The 18,340-nt window shown below is 59.4% G+C and overlaps 1 protein-coding gene across 1 annotated transcript in view; it reads left to right on the top strand.

The window, feature by feature from the left end:
• Nucleotides 1–18,340, top strand: part of CACNA1I (calcium voltage-gated channel subunit alpha1 I) — a 117,804-nt gene that overhangs the window by 94,395 nt on the left and 5,069 nt on the right. Inside the window, exons 23-38 of the mRNA XM_038551567.1 lie at nt 209–334; nt 3,022–3,111; nt 3,621–3,813; nt 4,357–4,508; nt 5,838–5,947; nt 6,577–6,710; nt 7,598–7,668; nt 10,244–10,322; nt 10,966–11,087; nt 11,499–11,843; nt 12,057–12,203; nt 12,563–12,685; nt 14,461–14,626; nt 16,081–16,280; nt 17,139–17,576; nt 17,666–17,938. Coding sequence (XP_038407495.1) covers nt 209–334; nt 3,022–3,111; nt 3,621–3,813; nt 4,357–4,508; nt 5,838–5,947; nt 6,577–6,710; nt 7,598–7,668; nt 10,244–10,322; nt 10,966–11,087; nt 11,499–11,843; nt 12,057–12,203; nt 12,563–12,685; nt 14,461–14,626; nt 16,081–16,280; nt 17,139–17,576; nt 17,666–17,938 — 2,769 coding nt within the window. The remainder of the gene's footprint in view (nt 1–208; nt 335–3,021; nt 3,112–3,620; nt 3,814–4,356; nt 4,509–5,837; nt 5,948–6,576; nt 6,711–7,597; nt 7,669–10,243; nt 10,323–10,965; nt 11,088–11,498; nt 11,844–12,056; nt 12,204–12,562; nt 12,686–14,460; nt 14,627–16,080; nt 16,281–17,138; nt 17,577–17,665; nt 17,939–18,340) is intronic.

Raw genomic sequence — 18,340 nt, 5'->3', positions numbered from 1 at the left:
TGGGAAAATCACCTAACACCATTGGGCCTCAGTCTCCTCATCTGTGAGATAGGACTGGGTGAGGTGGTGTGGTCGAGTGCTTGGTCCAGGCTGTGCACAGAGGAAGTGCCCCCTGCGGGGCGGGGCCCTCTTCTGATTTGCATCCCCCACCCCCACCCCAGGAGCGTTGGCAGATGGTCACTAACCCTGTGGTCCTTCCCCCCCCCAGCTCTTCAAGGGCAAGTTCTACCACTGTTTGGGCGTGGACACCCGCAACATCACCAACCGCTCTGACTGTGTGGCTGCCAACTACCGCTGGGTCCACCACAAGTACAACTTTGACAATCTGGGCCAGGTGAGCGTCCCCTGCCTACCCCTGCCCTGACCCACCCCCTTCAGTGCCAACAGCCCTGGATCACAGCTTAGGCTCTGGTCCTGCTCTGCCAGGACTGACCCTGTGACTTCTCCTTTCTAAGCCTCAGTTTTCTCTTCTGCAAAATGGGTAGGTAGGGGTGGACCGCACCTCACAGGTGTTGTGAGGCTGAGAGATCCTGAGTGCAGTGTCTCAGGAGTACGACGTGGTGCTTAGTAGGTGCTTCAGTGAACGTTGGTTCTTGGCCTCCGCCCCCACCCCGAGTCTGACAGGAGTTTCAGAGACAGCCAGACCTGAGTGTGAATTCCGGCACTGTGCCACTTACTGTAGGCGTGGGCTCTCTGAACCTCAGTTTCCTCATCTGTAAAATGGGAACGTGACAGCTTACTAGGTAGGCAGTGGTAACAAAGTATAGCAAGCCCCTGGCGCGAGGAGGGTTTCCTCTCCCAGCACTCATCTACTCTGCTCTCCACCTCAGTGGGTGGGCGGGCCTCCTGCCCAGTTCCTGCCTTGCCCTTGGTCCCTTCTCCTGGGGACCTGCCAGTCTTGACCCACTGGTGGTGCCCCAGATGAGAACCTCCAGGGTGGTTCTCTATAAGGCTTCATACTACCCCCGCCCCCTCCCGCCAACTACTATTTCTTGAGGGCAGCTAGGTATGATCAGATGGGGAGTGGCTTCCCCAGGTCACACAAGGATGGAAGAGGAGCCAGGTCTGTGTGGCCCAGGGCCTGTGCTCTATTCCTCTGCCAGGGACCCCCTGGCTGGATGCCATTGAAACTCTCACCTTGGGGCAGCCTGGGTGGCTCAGCAGTTTAGCGCCGCCTTCAGCCCAGGGCCTGATCCTGGAGACCCAGGATCGAGTCCCACGTCGGGCTCCCTGTATGGAGCCTGCCTCTCCCTCTGCCTGTGTCTCTGTCTCTCTCTCTCTCTCTGTGTCTCTCATGAATAAATAAATAAAATATTTAAAAAAAAGAAACTCTCACCTAACACGACCAGGGATCCCATTCCTCTTGCCCCCTGGAAGAGGAGCCATGGGCCCTAGAAAAGCAGTGAGTGGAGGAGGGAGAAGAAGCAGGAACTGGGACACGGGAGTTCCCCCAGCCCTTCCAGATTTTCCAGAAGCAGTACCTTTCAAGTTGTTAGCAACTCGATGGTTGATAAAACAGAGGTTTTAAAAAAGATGTTCCAGGAAGCTGAGGGAAAGCCTGTGGGGGCATCTTATGAGTTTGTGCCCAACTCCCTGAACTCAGCGCCAGGCCCAGGGCCCTGCTCCCATGGAGCACCCCTAGCTCTTTCCCATTCTGGGCATGCTTGTTGCCAGGCCGATGGCCCTCTTCTCAGCATGCGTATGGGGGAGCCCAGAGCCTTGGACTCCTTGGTGGGCTCCTTAGCTGCTGTGTGTCCTCAGGCAGGTGCCAGTGTGTGGTTCAGTGCCCTCATCTGTAAATGGGGAAGTGATAGCAAGTGTGTGCTTCCCAGACCCAGGCTGGGCATTTTGGGCCTCTGTCATCCGAGGGCTCATAGGAACATTTGCCCCTGGCCTGTGAGGGCTTCACCTGCCTCCCTGGCCACAAGGACTCACTGTGTGTCCCTTGCTCTGACCTCCTCCTGAGCCTGAGCCCTTTCCAGGCAGACCTCAGTGCTTTTCCCCTCTGGAAGGGAAGAGGAGGAGTCTGTGCCCTGGAAGATGGGAAGGAGGGGCGAGTGTGAGGCAGGAGACCCATCCTAGGACCCCGTTTCCCAGCTCAGGGCCCTGGCCACAACAAATGAACAAGTGTGGCGGAAGCACGGGGAAGCTTCTGGAGTAGGGTGTGTGACCTCTGGTCAACTGCTGGTGGTGTGGATATCTGCACACTTGGGCTCTGCAAGAACGGCACTGGTGCCGTCCAGCTCAGAAAACCTTTGTTGAGCACCTACTGCATGCGGGGCACTGTGCTGTTGCTGTAGGACCAGCCCGTAGCCCTGTTGAGGGGACACGGGCGTGCTCTGGCCTGCCATCTGCGTAGGAGCCTTGGCTGGTGTCTCCTGGGCAGTCCTTCCATTTAAAGTCTTGGATTAATGAGGGTGCTTATTGCCATTTACAGACAAGGAAGGTGGGGCCCAGAGAAGTTGAGGAAGTTGTCCCACGTCACCTAGCCAGCACGTGGCAGAGCTTGCGTGGTGCCCAGGGCTCCTGGCTTCTCTCACAAGCTCCTGCATTCAGGTGCTAGAGGCAAGCTTGGGGTGGCAGGGCCCCTTATCATATTTGTCAGGGACCTTCTAGTTTAAAGTCACAGCAGACCTGGCAGTTAAGCATTAGCTACATTCTGTGGGTGAGGAGACAAGAGCCCATGTATTCTCTTGAATTAATTAATTAATTTCAGAATTAATTAATTTTGAAATTAATTCTCTTTAATTAATTAATTAATTAATTAATTAATTTTCTTGAATTAATTTCAGTCCTGAACCAGGACTCCTGGTCTAGTGCTCATTGACCTCCAGCAGTGTCTGTGGGGTATATGACAAGCACATAGTAGGTCCTCAGGAACCATTTGTTGTCATCCTCAGGGAAGGCCTCTTTGATGCTCTGCCTCCTGAAGGCAGAAAACTAGAGACCTGAGGAGGGGACAGGAGCAGCCTGAGCTGTCTGCACCACCACCCCACACCCTCCCCTTCCTGTGTCTTCCAGGCCCTAATGTCCCTCTTTGTCCTGGCCTCCAAGGATGGCTGGGTGAATATCATGTACAACGGACTGGACGCTGTCGCTGTGGACCAGCAGGTGGGGGTGGGCTGAGGCCAGGGCAGAGGGCAGCAGGGGAGGGACACGGTATCTTTGGGGGCCCAGTTGTCTAAAATGGCATCAGCAGGACCTACAGCCCCAGTGTCTCCCGCCATCAGCCGTGGCCCACCCCTCATCATCCCAGCCTGAATCTTCCACCAGGGAGGGCACTCCAAGCGGGCTTCTGCACGGAGGGTCAGAGCCTCGTGAGTGCAGAAGCAAGAGGAGGAGGAGAGGGGCTGAGCCAGTTGGGACAGAGGGACAGCAGGGGCAGGCCTGTGGTGGGAGAATGCCGTGCTCGGGGGGTTGTGAGTCGAGGGCAGGAGGTGGTGGAGGGGCTAGGCAGGGCTGGAGGGTCCGGAGGCCCCGTGTGGGCCGGGGCAAGGGACGAGTTTAGCCGAGGGCAGTGGGAGCCCGTGAGGGTGTGGTTCCGGCGGGGCTTGCGGAGCTTCCCGAGGCTCAGCACGGCGGCCCCGGCGGCCTGCCTCAGTCCCATCTGCTCCCCGCAGCCCGTGCCCAACCACAACCCCTGGATGCTGCTCTACTTCATCTCCTTCCTGCTCATCGTCAGCTTCTTTGTGCTTAACATGTTCGTGGGCGTCGTGGTGGAGAACTTCCACAAGTGCCGGCAGCACCAGGAGGCCGAGGAGGCGCGGCGCCGCGAGGAGAAGCGGCTGCGGCGACTGGAGAAGAAGCGCCGGAGTGAGTGGGTGGCCTGCTCTGCGTGCGCCCCGATCCTCCGGGTGCAGTGGCCGAGGCCTGGGTGTCACCACAGCCTCCGGGCCTTGGGGGCTGGAAGGGAACACAGGGCAGACTCTGTGCCCTTGGCCCTGCCCCTTCCTCTGGCATCTGCCTGTTAGGTGACCTGACCCCCCCGTCGCTGGGCACCCAGAGTCCACTGGTGACCCCCTGGTGACTGAGTTCACCCAAGGGCAAAGGCCTGGACGCCCAGCCCTGAGCTGAGGGACCCCTATCTTCCTGAGCAGACCTAAAGCCCCCACCATGGGTGTGTTTGGGGTCTCTGGGTCACAGTCATCATCCTGTCCTCCCCCACCTCTTATCCCTTTCCCTTGTGTCCCCCTGGCTGGGTGGAGGAGACCTGAGTCTGACTCTCAGGGCCTGGGGTGTGCTGACATCTCTCCCTTTCCTTCCTCCCTCTCCTGTGGTGGTCCCTCCATGTGCTCTGTTCCCCCACCTGGCCCCAACCCTCTGTGGCCTGTGCCACCCCCCCACATCCTCCTGCAGAGGCCCAGCGGCTGCCCTACTATGCCACCTATTGTCCCACCCGGCTGCTCATCCATTCCATGTGTACCAGCCACTACCTGGACATCTTCATCACCTTTATCATCTGCCTCAATGTGGTCACCATGTCCCTGGAGCACTACAATCAGCCCACGGTGAGCCCCAGCCCCAGCCTCAACCTGAGGTCACATGGTAGCATGGGGTCCTCAACAGGACCCAGGGACAGGGTAAGGCAGGAGGGTCTGAGTAGCACCCTCAATTGGGGCCCTGTGCCCAGGAAGCTCATGGCCTGGTAGGACAAATGAGAGAAAGGGAAATGTCACTTGTTCCTGATGAGTGGGGAGGTGACATTTGGACCTACTCTTGCAGATGAGTACCAGTGGCAGTGTTGTGTGCAGTGTGACTCTGCAAGACACACTACAGATATTAACTCTGATGCTCACAGCAACCAAAGGTGGGGGAGGAGCTTTTCTACAAATTTTGTAGAGGAATAAACAGGCTTAGAGGAAATGTGTTGCCCAAATTACTCAGCCTATATGTAGCGGAGTCAGGACTGGAACTCAGATATGCACTCAAGATCTACCACATGGCCTCCACTGCTGCCTGGGCATATGGAGCCTGGGGGAGGGGCATTCCTGGTCACAGGATCTTTGGAGGTAAACGCTGTCATGGGGGAGAATGACCAGTGCCCAACGAGTTGCTAGCAGTGGTCGTGAGGGCCATGTGAGGAGCATGTAAGGACAAGTGCATTCTAAAAGCCTTAACATATTGGAGCTGAGAGGATGAAGGGTGAAGCAGGTGAGGAATTGGTGTCTTATAGATACTGGGAGAGGCATATTATAAATGCAGGGTAAAGGAAGGCAACCATTGGCAGAACAAACTAGTTCTTCCAAATGAACGTGAGGAAGTAGAATAACAATACCAAGTATTTCTTGTGTGCCCAGGCCAGGATTCAGATCTAAGCAATCTGGTTCGTTCTTTCTTTCTTTCTTTCTTCTTTCTTCTTTCTTCTCCTTCTCCTTCTTCTTCAAGATTTTATTTATTTATATATGAGAGACACAGAAAGAGAGAGAGAGGCAGAGACACAGGCAGAGGGAGAAGCAGGCTCCATGCAGGGAGCCCGATGTGGGATTCGATCCCTGGACTCCAGGATCATGCCCTGGGCTGAAGGCAGGTGCTAAACCGCTGAGCCACCCAGGGATCCCCAGCAGTCTGGTTCTTAACCATGACCCTTAAACATTACCTCATCTTGCCTCCAGAAAGAGGTAACTGGACCAAATCAACAGAAATAAGGAAGAAGAAACCGCAGTGTAAAACAAATAGTGCACAGTAATTTAAATGGAGGGAATGAAGGGAGATATATAAACTATTGCACTAAACATGAATGGACTAAATTCTCCCCTTAAAAGGCAGAGACTTTCTGAGTGGAGGAAGGTGGGGGCAGGTCATGGGGTCTGGATCATGCTTCTCTTTGTCCTCCATAGTCCCTGGAGACAGCCCTCAAGTACTGCAACTACATGTTCACCACTGTGTTTGTGCTGGAGGCTGTGCTGAAGCTGGTGGCATTTGGGCTAAGACGCTTCTTCAAGGACCGGTGAGCAGCTTGGCTGGGCTAGGGCAGCGTGGAGTGGTTTTCAGGATGGGGAAGCAGTGCTGACCCCTGGGGAAGCCTGGAGCAGCCGGAGGTGGGCACTGATGGCAGGGGCCCCCAAGTCTTGCCTATGACTCTGAACATCCAGCTGATGGATGCAGGACATTCTCTTACGTCTCTTCAGCTTCTCTCTCGTGGGTCCTCCATAACCCACAGGCAGAACAGGGCATACCTCATGCTAGTTCTTCTTTTCAGAGGGAACAAGTGAGGTTCAGAGAAGTTGATGGACTAGCCCAGGGTCACACAGAGGGAGCAGAGGGCTCAAGATTCCAATCTAGAAGTCTTAGCTCATTCCTCCTTCCCTGCAGGTGGCCAGAGATGTTTATTTAGCCTGGTCAGGCTCTTGCTGGAGGGATTGGAGGCTGTGGGGGGCAGGGAGGGAGCCAGACCCAGTGGAGTCTGGTGGGGCTAGTAGGGAGGGGTGGCCACACATTCCCCCCCCCCCCCCCCCCCCCCGAGGGTCGTAGCAGGAGGGTGGAGAGCTGGGAATCTCCTCCTAACCTAGGCATTTCTAAATCAGAGTGCCCTTCACCCTGCCTCCCACTCCTGCCCTCCTCTGCCCGGCTGAGCAGGTGGAACCAGCTGGACCTGGCCATTGTGCTGCTGTCGGTCATGGGCATCACGCTGGAGGAGATTGAGATCAACGCAGCACTGCCCATCAACCCCACCATCATCCGCATCATGCGGGTTTTGCGCATCGCCCGGGGTGAGGGGCAAAGGTGATGGGGTGGGGACAGGTAGGGGCAGGATGGGACTCCCAGGAATGGGGTGGGACAGGCAGGGGGAGGGGCACATGGTTATGATGGGCTTCCTGCTGAGCAGGGGAACAGCCAGGAGGAACACACACCCAACACACACACTTACTCCCTGTGTGTACACACTCACGAGCCCTTGTCCACAGACAGCTCTGTACACCACACTGTACCCCCACCTCTGTGGAACACCACAACCCATGCGGACCAGTCTCAGGTTGGGATGAAAGGAACCCAGGGCAGCTGGGAAGACACTGGGAAGTAACTCTAGTTCCTCACGGGCATGCGTCCAACGCTGGCTGGGACTCTCTGTCCTCAATGCTTCTTAAAACCTTTGCTTCCTCCAAAAGCTCCCCCCTCTCCCCAAAGCTGTGCCTACACTTCTTTAAAAAACCTCTTGCCTTAGTGCTGGCCAGGCCCCTCTTGCTCTTTTGCTCTCCACCTGCAATAGCTTGTCGACACCTCTGGGTTGTGATGTGGGGAGGGTGCGGAGCAATTCAGCACAGGACACTGGAGGGAAGGGAGAGATGTGGGCCCTCGGTCACTTATGCTCTATCTTGGGGAATTATGTGCTCACAGACACACTTTGCTCCCACTGTGTGTGCCTCCTTCTCTTGGACACGTTCACACTGATATCCACACCTTGTGCATGCGTGTCTTCATGCACACCCCTGTCGTGCAGCGGCACCGATGTTCTTATGGTGTGGCCTCACCAAGTTGCCCCCCTTTGCTCGCACACTCCTCCACCTTCTCCCTTGTGCTCACTTCTGCATGTACATGCGTGCACACGGCCATCCCCAGGGGCCCGGGCTGAGTGGGCCGGGCTGGGTGTCGCCCGCAGTGCTGAAGCTGTTGAAGATGGCCACGGGGATGCGGGCCCTGCTGGACACAGTGGTGCAAGCTCTGCCCCAGGTAAGAGCCCCTCCTCCCGGCAGCCTGCCTGGCTGTCACTGGTGTTTCACAGGTCCTGACTTCCCTTCTCCAACCTGCCCAAAGCCAGGACAAAATGCTGCCTCCCAAGAAGCAGCTTGAGCCGGGGGCTGTGACAGCTGGAAAGGGCCCCCTGTGCCTCCTGGGAATCCCACAGTCCAGTCCTCCCCCGCCCACCATCCTGACTCCTTTGCAGGGGGGCCCCCTCCCTCCCCTCAGGGTGGCCTTTGCTCTGAGGTGAGCCTCATGCACATTCATTTATTCATTATGACTCATCTAGTCTTCAGGAATTTTAGGTGTCTTAAAGGGGACGAATACAGCACGATAAAAATGAGGATAAAAGATGAACAGCCCTGGGAAGGTGGAAGCAAAGCTGACGCTCTCAGGGACATGGAACTCAGGGATGCTAGTGAGTTCCATTCTGTGAGTGTCCCAGCAGCCCACTTACAAAGGGAAAGCCACGCGGCTCTCATCAGGTCTGGATGGAAAGCAAGCAGGTGTTCATTCACAAAGACTGGGTTTTCCCTAAAATGAAATCCCTTCAGAGGAATTTGTCACATGGGAGATGCCAGGAGGTCCCAGCTTCAAGTAGGAAACACGACAGTAATTACAATGACATCAGCACTTTAAGAGATGTGCGTGCCAAGTATCATGTAGCATGGGGAACTTACCCTCAAAATCTATTAGCTGTCATGGGGACATTGGACATTTTCTCCGTTCTGTGTAAAGCGCTATGCAAATGACACTTCTGGGGCGCCTGGGTGGCTCAGTTGGTTAAGCGTCTGCCTTTGGCTCAGGGCATGATCCTGGGTCCTGGGATCCAGCCCTATATCTGGTCCCCTGCTCAGTGGGGAGTCTGCTCCCTTTCCCTCTCCCTCTGGGCATACTTTCTCTCTCTCTTAAATCTTAAAAAAAAGAAAGGAAGGAAGGAAGGAAGGGAAAATGATGAAAGAAAGAAAGAAAAAAAAGAAAAGAAAAGAGAAAATGATACTTCCCACCAGGCTCTGCTCCGTGCAGAGGGAGGAGGCAACAAGGAAGGCTTCTCAGAGGAGGTGATGCATGACTTGGGCTTTGAAGGGTAGGGCAGAGGTGTTTACCAGGCAAAGACAGAGAAAGGGTCTTCTTCCCTGCAGGGGGAACAGAATATGCAAATGGAGTCTGGTTTCTGTGTGGCCAGAGTTTGGGGTGGGATTAGGCAGGGAGGGAGTCCACAGGGCTAGGTCACAAAGGGCTTCGATGCTGGGACAGTGAACTCGGGCTTTGTCCTGGGGGCAGTAGGCATCATGAGAGGTTCTGGACAAGGCAGGCCTCAAGCAGAGCCCTGCTTTTTAGGAGAGGCTGGAGGTAGAGAAGCCAATGTGAGGAGGCTGCTGCAGCCGTGCAGGCTCTGGGAGATGCTGAGGGTGGAGGGAGGGACTGATAGGGATGGTGAGCTCCCCCCCCCCCCCCCCCCCCCCCCCAGTTGAAGAGCCCTGCTCACCTGGGCCTGCAGAGGCTGGGAGGCTGACGTGAGGGCCTGGGCCACGCTTGCTGCCTTGCCTCGCGGGTGTTCGGTGAGCGCTTATACCGTTAACAAGCAGAGCATCTTTTAATTAGTCAGACGCTCTGGGTATGATTGTAGGACAGCTCAGAAGGAGAATCCTCCTCTGGAGCAGAGAAACACGGGGAGCTTGTGGTTAACATGGTTTACTTCTCAACAATTAATGCAAACCCTCTTCTGATTCTGTTCATGCAGGCCTTCTGAGGGTTCTAGGACATACTCCATTTCTAGGGCAAGAATATGTTTGAGCCTTATCTTGTCCACAGCATGAGTTACAGGCAGTCTCCAGTGAATGGATGGATTTGGAATAGGTTTATAATATGGGACATTTTGTTCCCACAGGAGCTGTAGGACAGGGGTGGCTGGGTTTGCAGGAAGCTTCTGGGGCTCACAATCCTGCGTGATTCCTGTGCTCACCTGTCTCCATGGCCAGGCCCCGGGGAGATCCTACTTAACCTGGCCATGTCCCTCCCTGCCCTCAAGGGCTCTCAGACCAGCAAGGCACAGTGACAGGGACACACTGTCTTACACAGTGTGGCTTACACTCACACTGCTTCCTGGAGAGATCCAGGCGGGCTTTGTGGAGGAGGCAGCACTGTCGCTGAGACCGCCTCCCTCCCTCGCTGGGACATTACCTACCACACATGTGTGGAGGAGTGACTGTGTGCGTGGAGTCAGGCTGCTGGGTTTGAATCCTAGTGCTACCACTTAAGTAGCTGTGTGACCTCGGGTAAGTCACTTCACCACTCAGTACGTGTCTCTCTCATCTGAAGAATGGGGTAACATGTAGTTCAGAGATCGTTGTGCCGAACGAGCGAGCTAATGAGTCTGAAGTGCTTGAAACTGGCGACTCCCAGGGTAGGATCTACACATATTTTGTTATTCTGTGTCCTGTACTGGGCCTGCCTCCCCTACCACACACACCCCGGGGTCTGGGGAGGTCACTGCAAGGTGGCAGCCATGGGCACAGAGCTGCCCCTCAGGTTGCCCCACCCCCGCCCCCTGCTCTCCCTACAGGTGGGCAACCTGGGCCTTCTCTTCATGCTGCTCTTCTTTATCTATGCCGCCCTGGGCGTGGAGCTCTTTGGGAAGCTAGGTGAGTGACTCCTGAAGCAGGCCTGGGCTTGGGGCAGGGTGGTGGGGTGGGGTGGGTGGTGGGTGCTGGGGGAGGGTCTTGACGGAGTGGGGAGGCTTGACCCCGGCAGAGTGTCACATCAGGGTCTTTGTACTGGGGAGATGCCCCTGCTGCAGGCCCGTGAGGGGATTGGGGGTGACCCTCAGCCATCTACACCCTCCCCCGGGATGGGCAGTAGCTCTAGAGAGACACTCACCTGGAGCTACCTGCATACCCTAGGCCTGATCCCCAGCTGTCGGACCTCCCGAGATGGCCCCTGTGCTGGCGCCTGTCCCGAGGCAGCACCAGCCCAATGAGCAGAGGGGGCAGGGCACAGGCCGAGGGCAGCAGCCCAGGCTGAGCCAGCCCTGCACAGGGTTGGCTTCAGAAAGTGAGCGACCTTGGGGCCTGGCCCTCACCCCTGCGTCCTCTCTCTCAGAACCTGATACACCAGTGACTGATACACCAGCTCATGTGTCCCTCCCTGAGCCTCAGTTTCTCTGTCTGTGGGCTGGGCGCCTCCAAGGATTGGGGATCCTAAGATGAGGCCTGGAGGCTCCGGGGCAGGGTGGGTGCGGCAGGGGACTCTGCAGTGGGACGGGGCTGACCTCTTCTCTCCTCTTAGTCTGCAATGACGAGAACCCATGCGAAGGCATGAGCCGGCATGCCACCTTCGAGAACTTTGGCATGGCCTTCCTCACGCTCTTCCAGGTCTCCACTGGCGACAACTGGAATGGGATCATGAAGGTACCCGTGGGCAGGCTGGGGAGGGAGCAGTCGGTCTGGGTTCTGGGGGTGAGGGTCCTGACAGCTAGGGCTCTTGGGCCCCCTGCCTGCCCGGCGCCCTGCTGCACACGGGAGGGGACTGCAGGGCACCTGCCTGGGGCTCCGCACGCAGCGAGGTGGAGAGGAGCCCAGAAAGCGTTCTCTGCCAACCCCTGCCTGCTGCTCTGCGATCAGTGCTCGGATCTAGGGGACACGACTCGCCCGGGGCCAAAGGGAACCGGGGGCCCACAGCCCAGGGCGGGGGGCTGCAGGCGGTGCCCCTCCTTGCTGTGGCCCATGCCCTGGGCCTGGACTGGGCAGGGCGGCAGGGCTCACGGAGGGTGGACATGAGCCCCCCACCGCGGCCCTCATGGACCCTCACCCCCGGGGCAGGACACGTTGCGGGACTGCACCCATGACGAGCGCAGCTGCCTGAGCAGCCTGCAGTTCGTGTCGCCGCTGTACTTCGTCAGCTTCGTGCTCACGGCCCAGTTCGTGCTCATCAACGTGGTGGTGGCCGTGCTCATGAAGCACCTGGACGACAGCAACAAGGAGGCCCAGGAGGACGCCGAGATGGATGCCGAGCTGGAGCTCGAGATGGCCCACGGCCTGGGGCCCAGCCCGCGGCCCCCCAGCAGCTCCCCGGGGGCGCCCGGCCGAGGCCCGGGCGGGGCGGGCGGCGGTGGCGGGGGCGACCCCGAGGGCCGTCTGTGCCGGCGCTGCTACTCTCCGGCCCAGGTGGGCAGGGGTGCAGAGGGCGGCACCACGGGGCTGCAGGGGCGCTGGGCCTCCGAGGCCTCGGGCAGAGACCTTGGTGGTTTGGGGCCCTGCCCTGCTCAGCTCCGTTGAAGGGGTGACCCCTGTGCCAAGGGGGTCGGGCCCCGCCCACCCCGCAGTCCCCGGACCCGGCCGATAATCCCGCCTGTCCCCACCCCGTCCCCGTCCGCCTAGGAGAACCTGTGGCTGGACAGCGTCTCTTTAATCATCAAGGACTCCTTGGAGGGGGAGCTGACCATCATTGACAACCTGTCTGGCTCCATCTTCCATCACTACTCCTCGCCGGCCGGCTGTGAGAAGTGTCACCATGACAAGCAAGAGGTAGGGTCAGCCTCGGAGGGAGTTGGTACCTCGTTTGGGGTGGGGGGGCAGCCTGAGGGAAGAGCCTGGGCCGACGTGACCATCACTGTTCAGCTTCGAGGGGACTCTGCGTCTGCCAGTGGGCCAGCTTTGGAGCTCATAGCCCCCGGCCACCCAACATGGGCCTGGCACTGTGCCAACTGTGACACCCTCGTGTTGTCCTCTCCCCCTGCCCAGACTGGGCCCCCTGTGCATGGTGGCATGGTGTCCGTACTGGCAGATCTCTGCACCTCTGACCACCTGCCTGTGTCTTTCTGGAGGACCAGGCTGGCCCCATCCCAGCCTCAGGGGTGACATGAAGTGGCCACCTCTCCCTGCAGGTGCAGCTGGCCGAGACGGAGGCCTTCTCCCTAAACTCAGACAAGTCCTCCTCCATCCTGCTGGGTGATGATCTGAGTCTCGAGGATCCCACAGCCTGCCCAGTCGGCCCCAAAGACAGCAGGGTGAGCGGTCCCAGTGGGTGGCTGGGGCTGTCCCTGCAAGCTGACACTGCTTCTTGCAAGTGCGCTGAAATCTGAGCGGCACTTGCTGTGTGGCAGGCCCTCATCTCTTGTTGGTCAGATGAGGGCAGTGGGGCTCAGAGAGGTGGAGTGATTTACCTGAAGTCACACAGCAACAGGCCCAGCCAGGGCCCCCAGGCATGGCATTCTGTGGCCTCAGCCGCTCCCTGTTTCTTTGGATATTTTTTATTCATTTAATGGGGGTTGTCCCAGGCAGGACAAAGTCACCAGTGGTTGGGGTACGGGGGTCGGGTGTGAGGCTGAAGAGAACCGAGAAGAGTCACACCAGATGCAAGCACTTATTGTGTGCCAGGCATTTGTACTCTGTCTCCCAGCCCTCCCCCCCCACCTTTTTTTAAGATTTAAAAAAAAATTATTTATGAAAGACACACAAAGAGAGGCAGAGACACAGGTAGAGGGAGAAGCAGGCCCCCTGTGGGGATCATGCCCTGAGCCGAAGGCAGATGCTCAACCACTGAGCCACCCAGGTGTCCCTCTCAACTCTTGGCATTAGGGATGATCTGGTCCCATTTAGCACTTGAGGAAATGGGGGGGCTCTGAGGAGCGGAGCGGCTTCCCACCTCACACAGCTGGAATGGCAGAGCAGGGAGGCCAACCCTGGGGCTGGCCCCCAACCTCTACCCCTGAGGCAGGCCGTCTGGGGAGGCCTGGAGGCTGGGAAGGGCCACTGTGTTCATCTTGCAGACTCGGGCAGGAGAGGTGTGCCGCTGGGCTCGTGAGCTCAAGGCCGAGCTGTAAGAGGAGCTGTGGAGGGGGTGGGCCCTGCCTGGCCTGAGGTAGGGATGCGGTGGCCCTGCAGAGGACAGCCTCTTTCCCCCAGACTCCCAGGACAGCCTGGGTTTTGCACCACTGTCCCCTGGGGCCATGCTCCATCTGCTCTATCTTCCAGTCCACTCCCTGCCCTCTCCAGCACCCCCCAACAGCTGGTAGCTCCTGTACACCCCCCCACCCCGCCCAGCCCCTTCCTGCATTTCCCTGCACCCTTGTGCTGCTCTTCCACACAGGATGTTGGAGTGAGCCAGCCACTCCTGGGCCTGGTTGGGCCTCGGCGAGTGTAGTGTGATATTTATTCTAGACTCGTGGGGGGCGGAGGGGAGGTCCATCGGCCTTGGAAGGGGGCACTGAGGCAGCTTTAGAGGAGCTTGCTGGGTGTAGGGGTCACTGGGCAGCAGGGCTGAGGAAGGGCTGGGCCCAGGGAGTGCTGGAAGGACTGCCAGGTGGCTTCCGGGTGCTAGACCCAGGAAGGAGGGCTTGCTCTCTTCTTCATGGATGTGGAAGCTGAGGCTCGGCAAAGGGAAAGGGCCTGCCCATGCTCACAGGGAGGCCCCTGCAGCCGCTCCACCTGTCTTCTGATGCCTTCACCAGCCTGGACTTGACTTCTGCACTGGGCCCGTGTCTATACCAGGCACTTGGCTACAGAGACAAGGGAGACCCTTGGGATCTCAGGGCCATGTGAAGAATGAGCAGGAAAACTGTAGCCTGCCTGGGACACCAGAGCGGGCTTCCTGGAGGCGGGGCCCTTTCACCTGGGTTCTGGAAGATGACCATTGTTGGCCAGGTGGAAGAGGCCAGGAGAAGGCCATCTTGGGCAATGAGAGTGGCCTGAGCAAAGGGCTGTGGGTTAGGCTCATTTTATGGCAGGCTCGGCCTCTGTCCCCCTGTCACTACTCTAACCCATCCACCTCCCTTTCCTGCAGGGTGAGCCAGACACACCTGAGCCCATGCAGGTAGAAGAGGTGGGCGAATGCTTCTTCCCCTTGTCCAACACGGCTGTCTCGTCGGATCCTGAGAACTTCCTGTGGGAGAAGGAGGTGGTCCCATCCAATCCCGTCCGGTCCTGGCTGAAACAGGAGAGCAGCCGAGGTGAGGGGGGGAGCCCCCCGCCAGCTCCCCACAGCCCCACTCTCTGGCAGCTGCTCCAGAGAGGCAGGCTGGCTGTTTTCCTTAGTGTCTCTGCCCAAACAATTATATTGAGTCCAGAAAGAACCAGATGGTAACAGACAATAAAAGATGGGGCTCTCAGGTCTGATATAACAATGATGAAAGATCAAGAGCCAGATAATACAGAGAGGTGAGATGATAATCATCTAGCAACCTGGTCTAATGGGAGATTCATGCTGAGCTCCTGGGAGCTGTGGTGAAAAGGGAAACCCGTCACACAGAGCTCTCATTAAGCAGAAGGAAAGCTGCCAAATTATTGCGGTATTTTTCTAGAGCTGAATTTGAGAGATGTTTAATCCCACAGATCTTCACACAAGGTGATGCTGAACAACAGAAAGCCAGTTGTAAAATGTCCTGAAGTTTATCCTTCGGGCCTATCCTCAGCATCTTGTGTTTGTGCTCTGGGCTTGGCTGGGCTGTGGGCACGAAGACAGAGGACCGAGTTCACTTGTTCCATCCCTCGGGCTCAGCTTCACCTCCAGGCCTCTGAGAGGGTGATGGGAATCCGGTTCCACAGTACTGGTTGGGGAAGAGGGCAGAGAGATGAGTTCAGCAGTAGAGAGGTCCCCCCCACCCCAAGACCCTGAGCTCACCCCAGGTACTTCCTGGGAGGCCTGGCTTCGAGCACCTTCCAGGAACTGGAGGTGGAGAGACTTTTCCAAGGACTCTCCCTAAAGCCAAGGGCTTGGTGGCTGAGGTGCCAAGACCCCAGACTTCCTGGACCAGAGTCAGGGTGCAGGACCCAAGAGCCATTCTGATCGAAAGCCATCCCCTTTAGCTAAGCATTCATCTGTGTATTCCTTAAGTAATAAGATGACATAGAATAGGAACCCGTCCTCCTCCCTACCTCCTCACCCCCTGCTGGGGACATTCAAGCTATCCAGCCCCTTTGACCCTGTCCCCTCTCTACCCCTAGCAGAGCAGACCAGACAGGTCCAGCAGCCTTCTATCTGCTCTGCCCGTCCAGTGCAGTGCCCACCCTGCCTGCCATCCCGGAGGGGCCCCCAGGTCTGGCTGCACCGTGTGAGGTGTCAGGCCCCGGGGTGGCTAATCATAGCAAGCGTCTGCTGTGCCCCTTGTCCTGAGCTGGGAGCCCCACAGCTGCTGCCTGTTCTTATAACCTTCCCTCCACTCTACCCTCTTGAGGTAGGCCTGGTTTCCCTGTTTTGCAGAGGAAGGAACCCAGGGGTCCTTGAGCCTGGGTCCACTGGCTCCAAAAACTTGTCTTTGCCCAGTGGCCAGGAAATCAGAGGGTCTGGCTCAGTATTTCTTTCTGGCTTTTGCAATGGAGACACCAACTCTCAGAGAGGGAGACTGACGCATGGTTTCACAGCCACCAGCCTGAGCCCGCTCCCTGCTCTCTTCTGCCTCCCCAGCTGCACCCCCGAGTCCCTTCTCCCCGGATGCCTCCAGCCCGCTTCTGCCCATGCCTGCGGAGTTCTTCCACCCTGCTGTGTCTGCCAGCCAGAAAGGGCAGGACAAGGGTGCTGGCGCTGGGACTCTCCCCAAGATCGCCCTGCAGGGCTCCTGGGCATCCCTGCGGTCGCCGAGTGTCAACTGCACCCTCCTCCGGCAGGTACGGGCACCTCCCCGTCTCCAGGAGCTTTCCTGGCGGGGGACATCTGAGTGGGGCCTTGAGGTCCAGGTGGAGATGGAGGGGCCAGTCTGGGGGATGGGAGGTCTGGCCTGCAGGGCCAGCTCTACTGCACTGGCCAGGGCTGCCTCCTGGGCATGCAGAAGGCACGGAGCACAGAGCAGAAAGGCCAGCAGAGCCAACAGCCCCACGCGTGGGTGGGGTTCCCTGGGCTCAGGGAGAAGCAGGAGCTGCCCTGGCTCCCACAGTATGGTGGAAGCAGAGCCAGGCCTAGAGCTAGTCCACCTGCTGACCCCAGCTATGTGCCAGGCTGTGTGCCAGGCTCGGAGGCCACAGCAGGCCACAGAATATGAAATCCCCCTCTCGTGGCTTACACGGTATTATTCAGTGTAGGCGTTGCAGGGCTGCGAGAGGAGAGATGGTAAGCCAGAACACGTGCGTAAAGAGCATAGTCTTTGAGAGCGACACATGCTAGGGAGGACACTGCACCAGGAAGGGGCTGTGGGGGAGCAGTTCGAGGCGCTGGGAAGGCCGTGAGGGGTGAGGTACAGGGGCGTCTGGCAAGATTTCCAGGCAGCAGTGGCGGGTCTGAGGGGTGGGGTGGAGGGTGGGGAGAGTGAGGGGGGCATGGTGGGAAGAAAGGTCCCGGAGGCTGGAACGGGGTCCTCAGGCCAGTGTGGGTGCGCTGCGGCGGGAGGCGGGAGGGCGCGGAGCCCGCCAGCCGCCAGCAACCCCGGGGTGGGGTGCGGTGCGGTGCGGTGCGGTGCGGGGAGCGAGGAGGGGCCGGGCAGCGCCCCCCAGCAGCGGCCTGCAGCCCCCGCCTCCCCCGCCCCGCCCCAGGCCACAGGGAGCGACACGTCGCTGGAGGCCAGCCGCAGCAGCTCGGCCGGCAGCCTGCAGACCACGCTGGAGGACAGCCTGACCCTGAGCGACAGCCCCCGGCGCGCCCTGGGGCCGCCCGCCGCCGCCGCCCCCCCGGGCCCCCGCGCCGGCCCGTCGCCCGCCGCCCGCCGCCCCAGCCTGCGCGGCCGCGGCCCGTTCAGCCTGCGGGGCCTGCGCGCGCACCAGCGCAGCCACAGCAGCGGCGGCTCCACCAGCCCGGGCTGCACGCGGCGCGACTCCTTGGACGCGTCGGACGAGGAGGGCGCGGGCGGCCGCGGCGGCGCGGGCGGGGAGCCCTCGGAGGCGCTCAGCAGCCTGTCGCTCACCGCCCTGTTCGCGCCGCCGCCGCCGGGGCTCCCGGGCGCGCGCCGCTCCAGCAGCACCAGCAGCCTGGCCGCGCCCGCGCCCCGCGCCCCCGCCCCCGCCCCCGCCCCGCCCCGCGGCCCGGCCCCGAGCCCCTCCTCGTCCTGGGCGCCGGAGCGCAGCAAGGCGGCGGCGGCCCCGGCCCCGGCCCCGGCCCCGGCCCCGACGGCCTCCCCCGAGCCGCAGCCCGGCCCCGGCCCCGGCCCCGGCCCCGGCCCCGGCCCGGAGCAGCGGCAGGCGGGGGCCGCGGCGGGCAAGCGGAAGAGATGAAGGCCGCGGGGCGGGGCGGGGGCGCGCCCCGTCTCACCTTGTCTTACCTCAGGGGCCGGGGGCGCACCCCGGGGTCGCGCAGGGGCCGGGCCAGGCCGCCGAGAGGGGGGCCCTGGCGGGTCCGGGTGAGCCGAGCCCCCGCCGCGGCCCTGCCCGTGCACGCGCGCGCACACACACATATATATATGCATATAGAGAGAGAGACAGACATATATATTTATTTATTTTTTTTACCGAGAGCTTATGATTTCCAGAAAGTGCTAAAGTTGGGGGCGGGGGTGCGGGCCGGCCGCCAGGCAGGGCTTTTGCCCGACGCTGAAGGACCCGGCCGACCTACCCCAGGGCAGGTGGTCCCGCGGGGGTGTCAGCAGCCGAGCTCTTTGGTACGTCCCCTGGGCTGGGAGGAGCGGAGGAGATGCTCTCAGGCCTCTGAAGTTCCTGTGGCTGGGGAGACAGGCTCCCAAGAGGTGAAATTCAGGGTGCGTTCTTTTCTTTTCCTTTAACGAAGAAGCGCCGCTAAGATCCCC

Source organism: Canis lupus, chromosome 10 (assembly GCF_011100685.1).
Source record: "Canis lupus familiaris isolate Mischka breed German Shepherd chromosome 10, alternate assembly UU_Cfam_GSD_1.0, whole genome shotgun sequence".
NCBI lineage: Eukaryota > Metazoa > Chordata > Mammalia > Carnivora > Canidae > Canis > Canis lupus.
The sequence above is the reverse complement of the archived record's forward strand: the minus strand, read 5'-3'. Positions and strand labels throughout refer to the sequence as shown.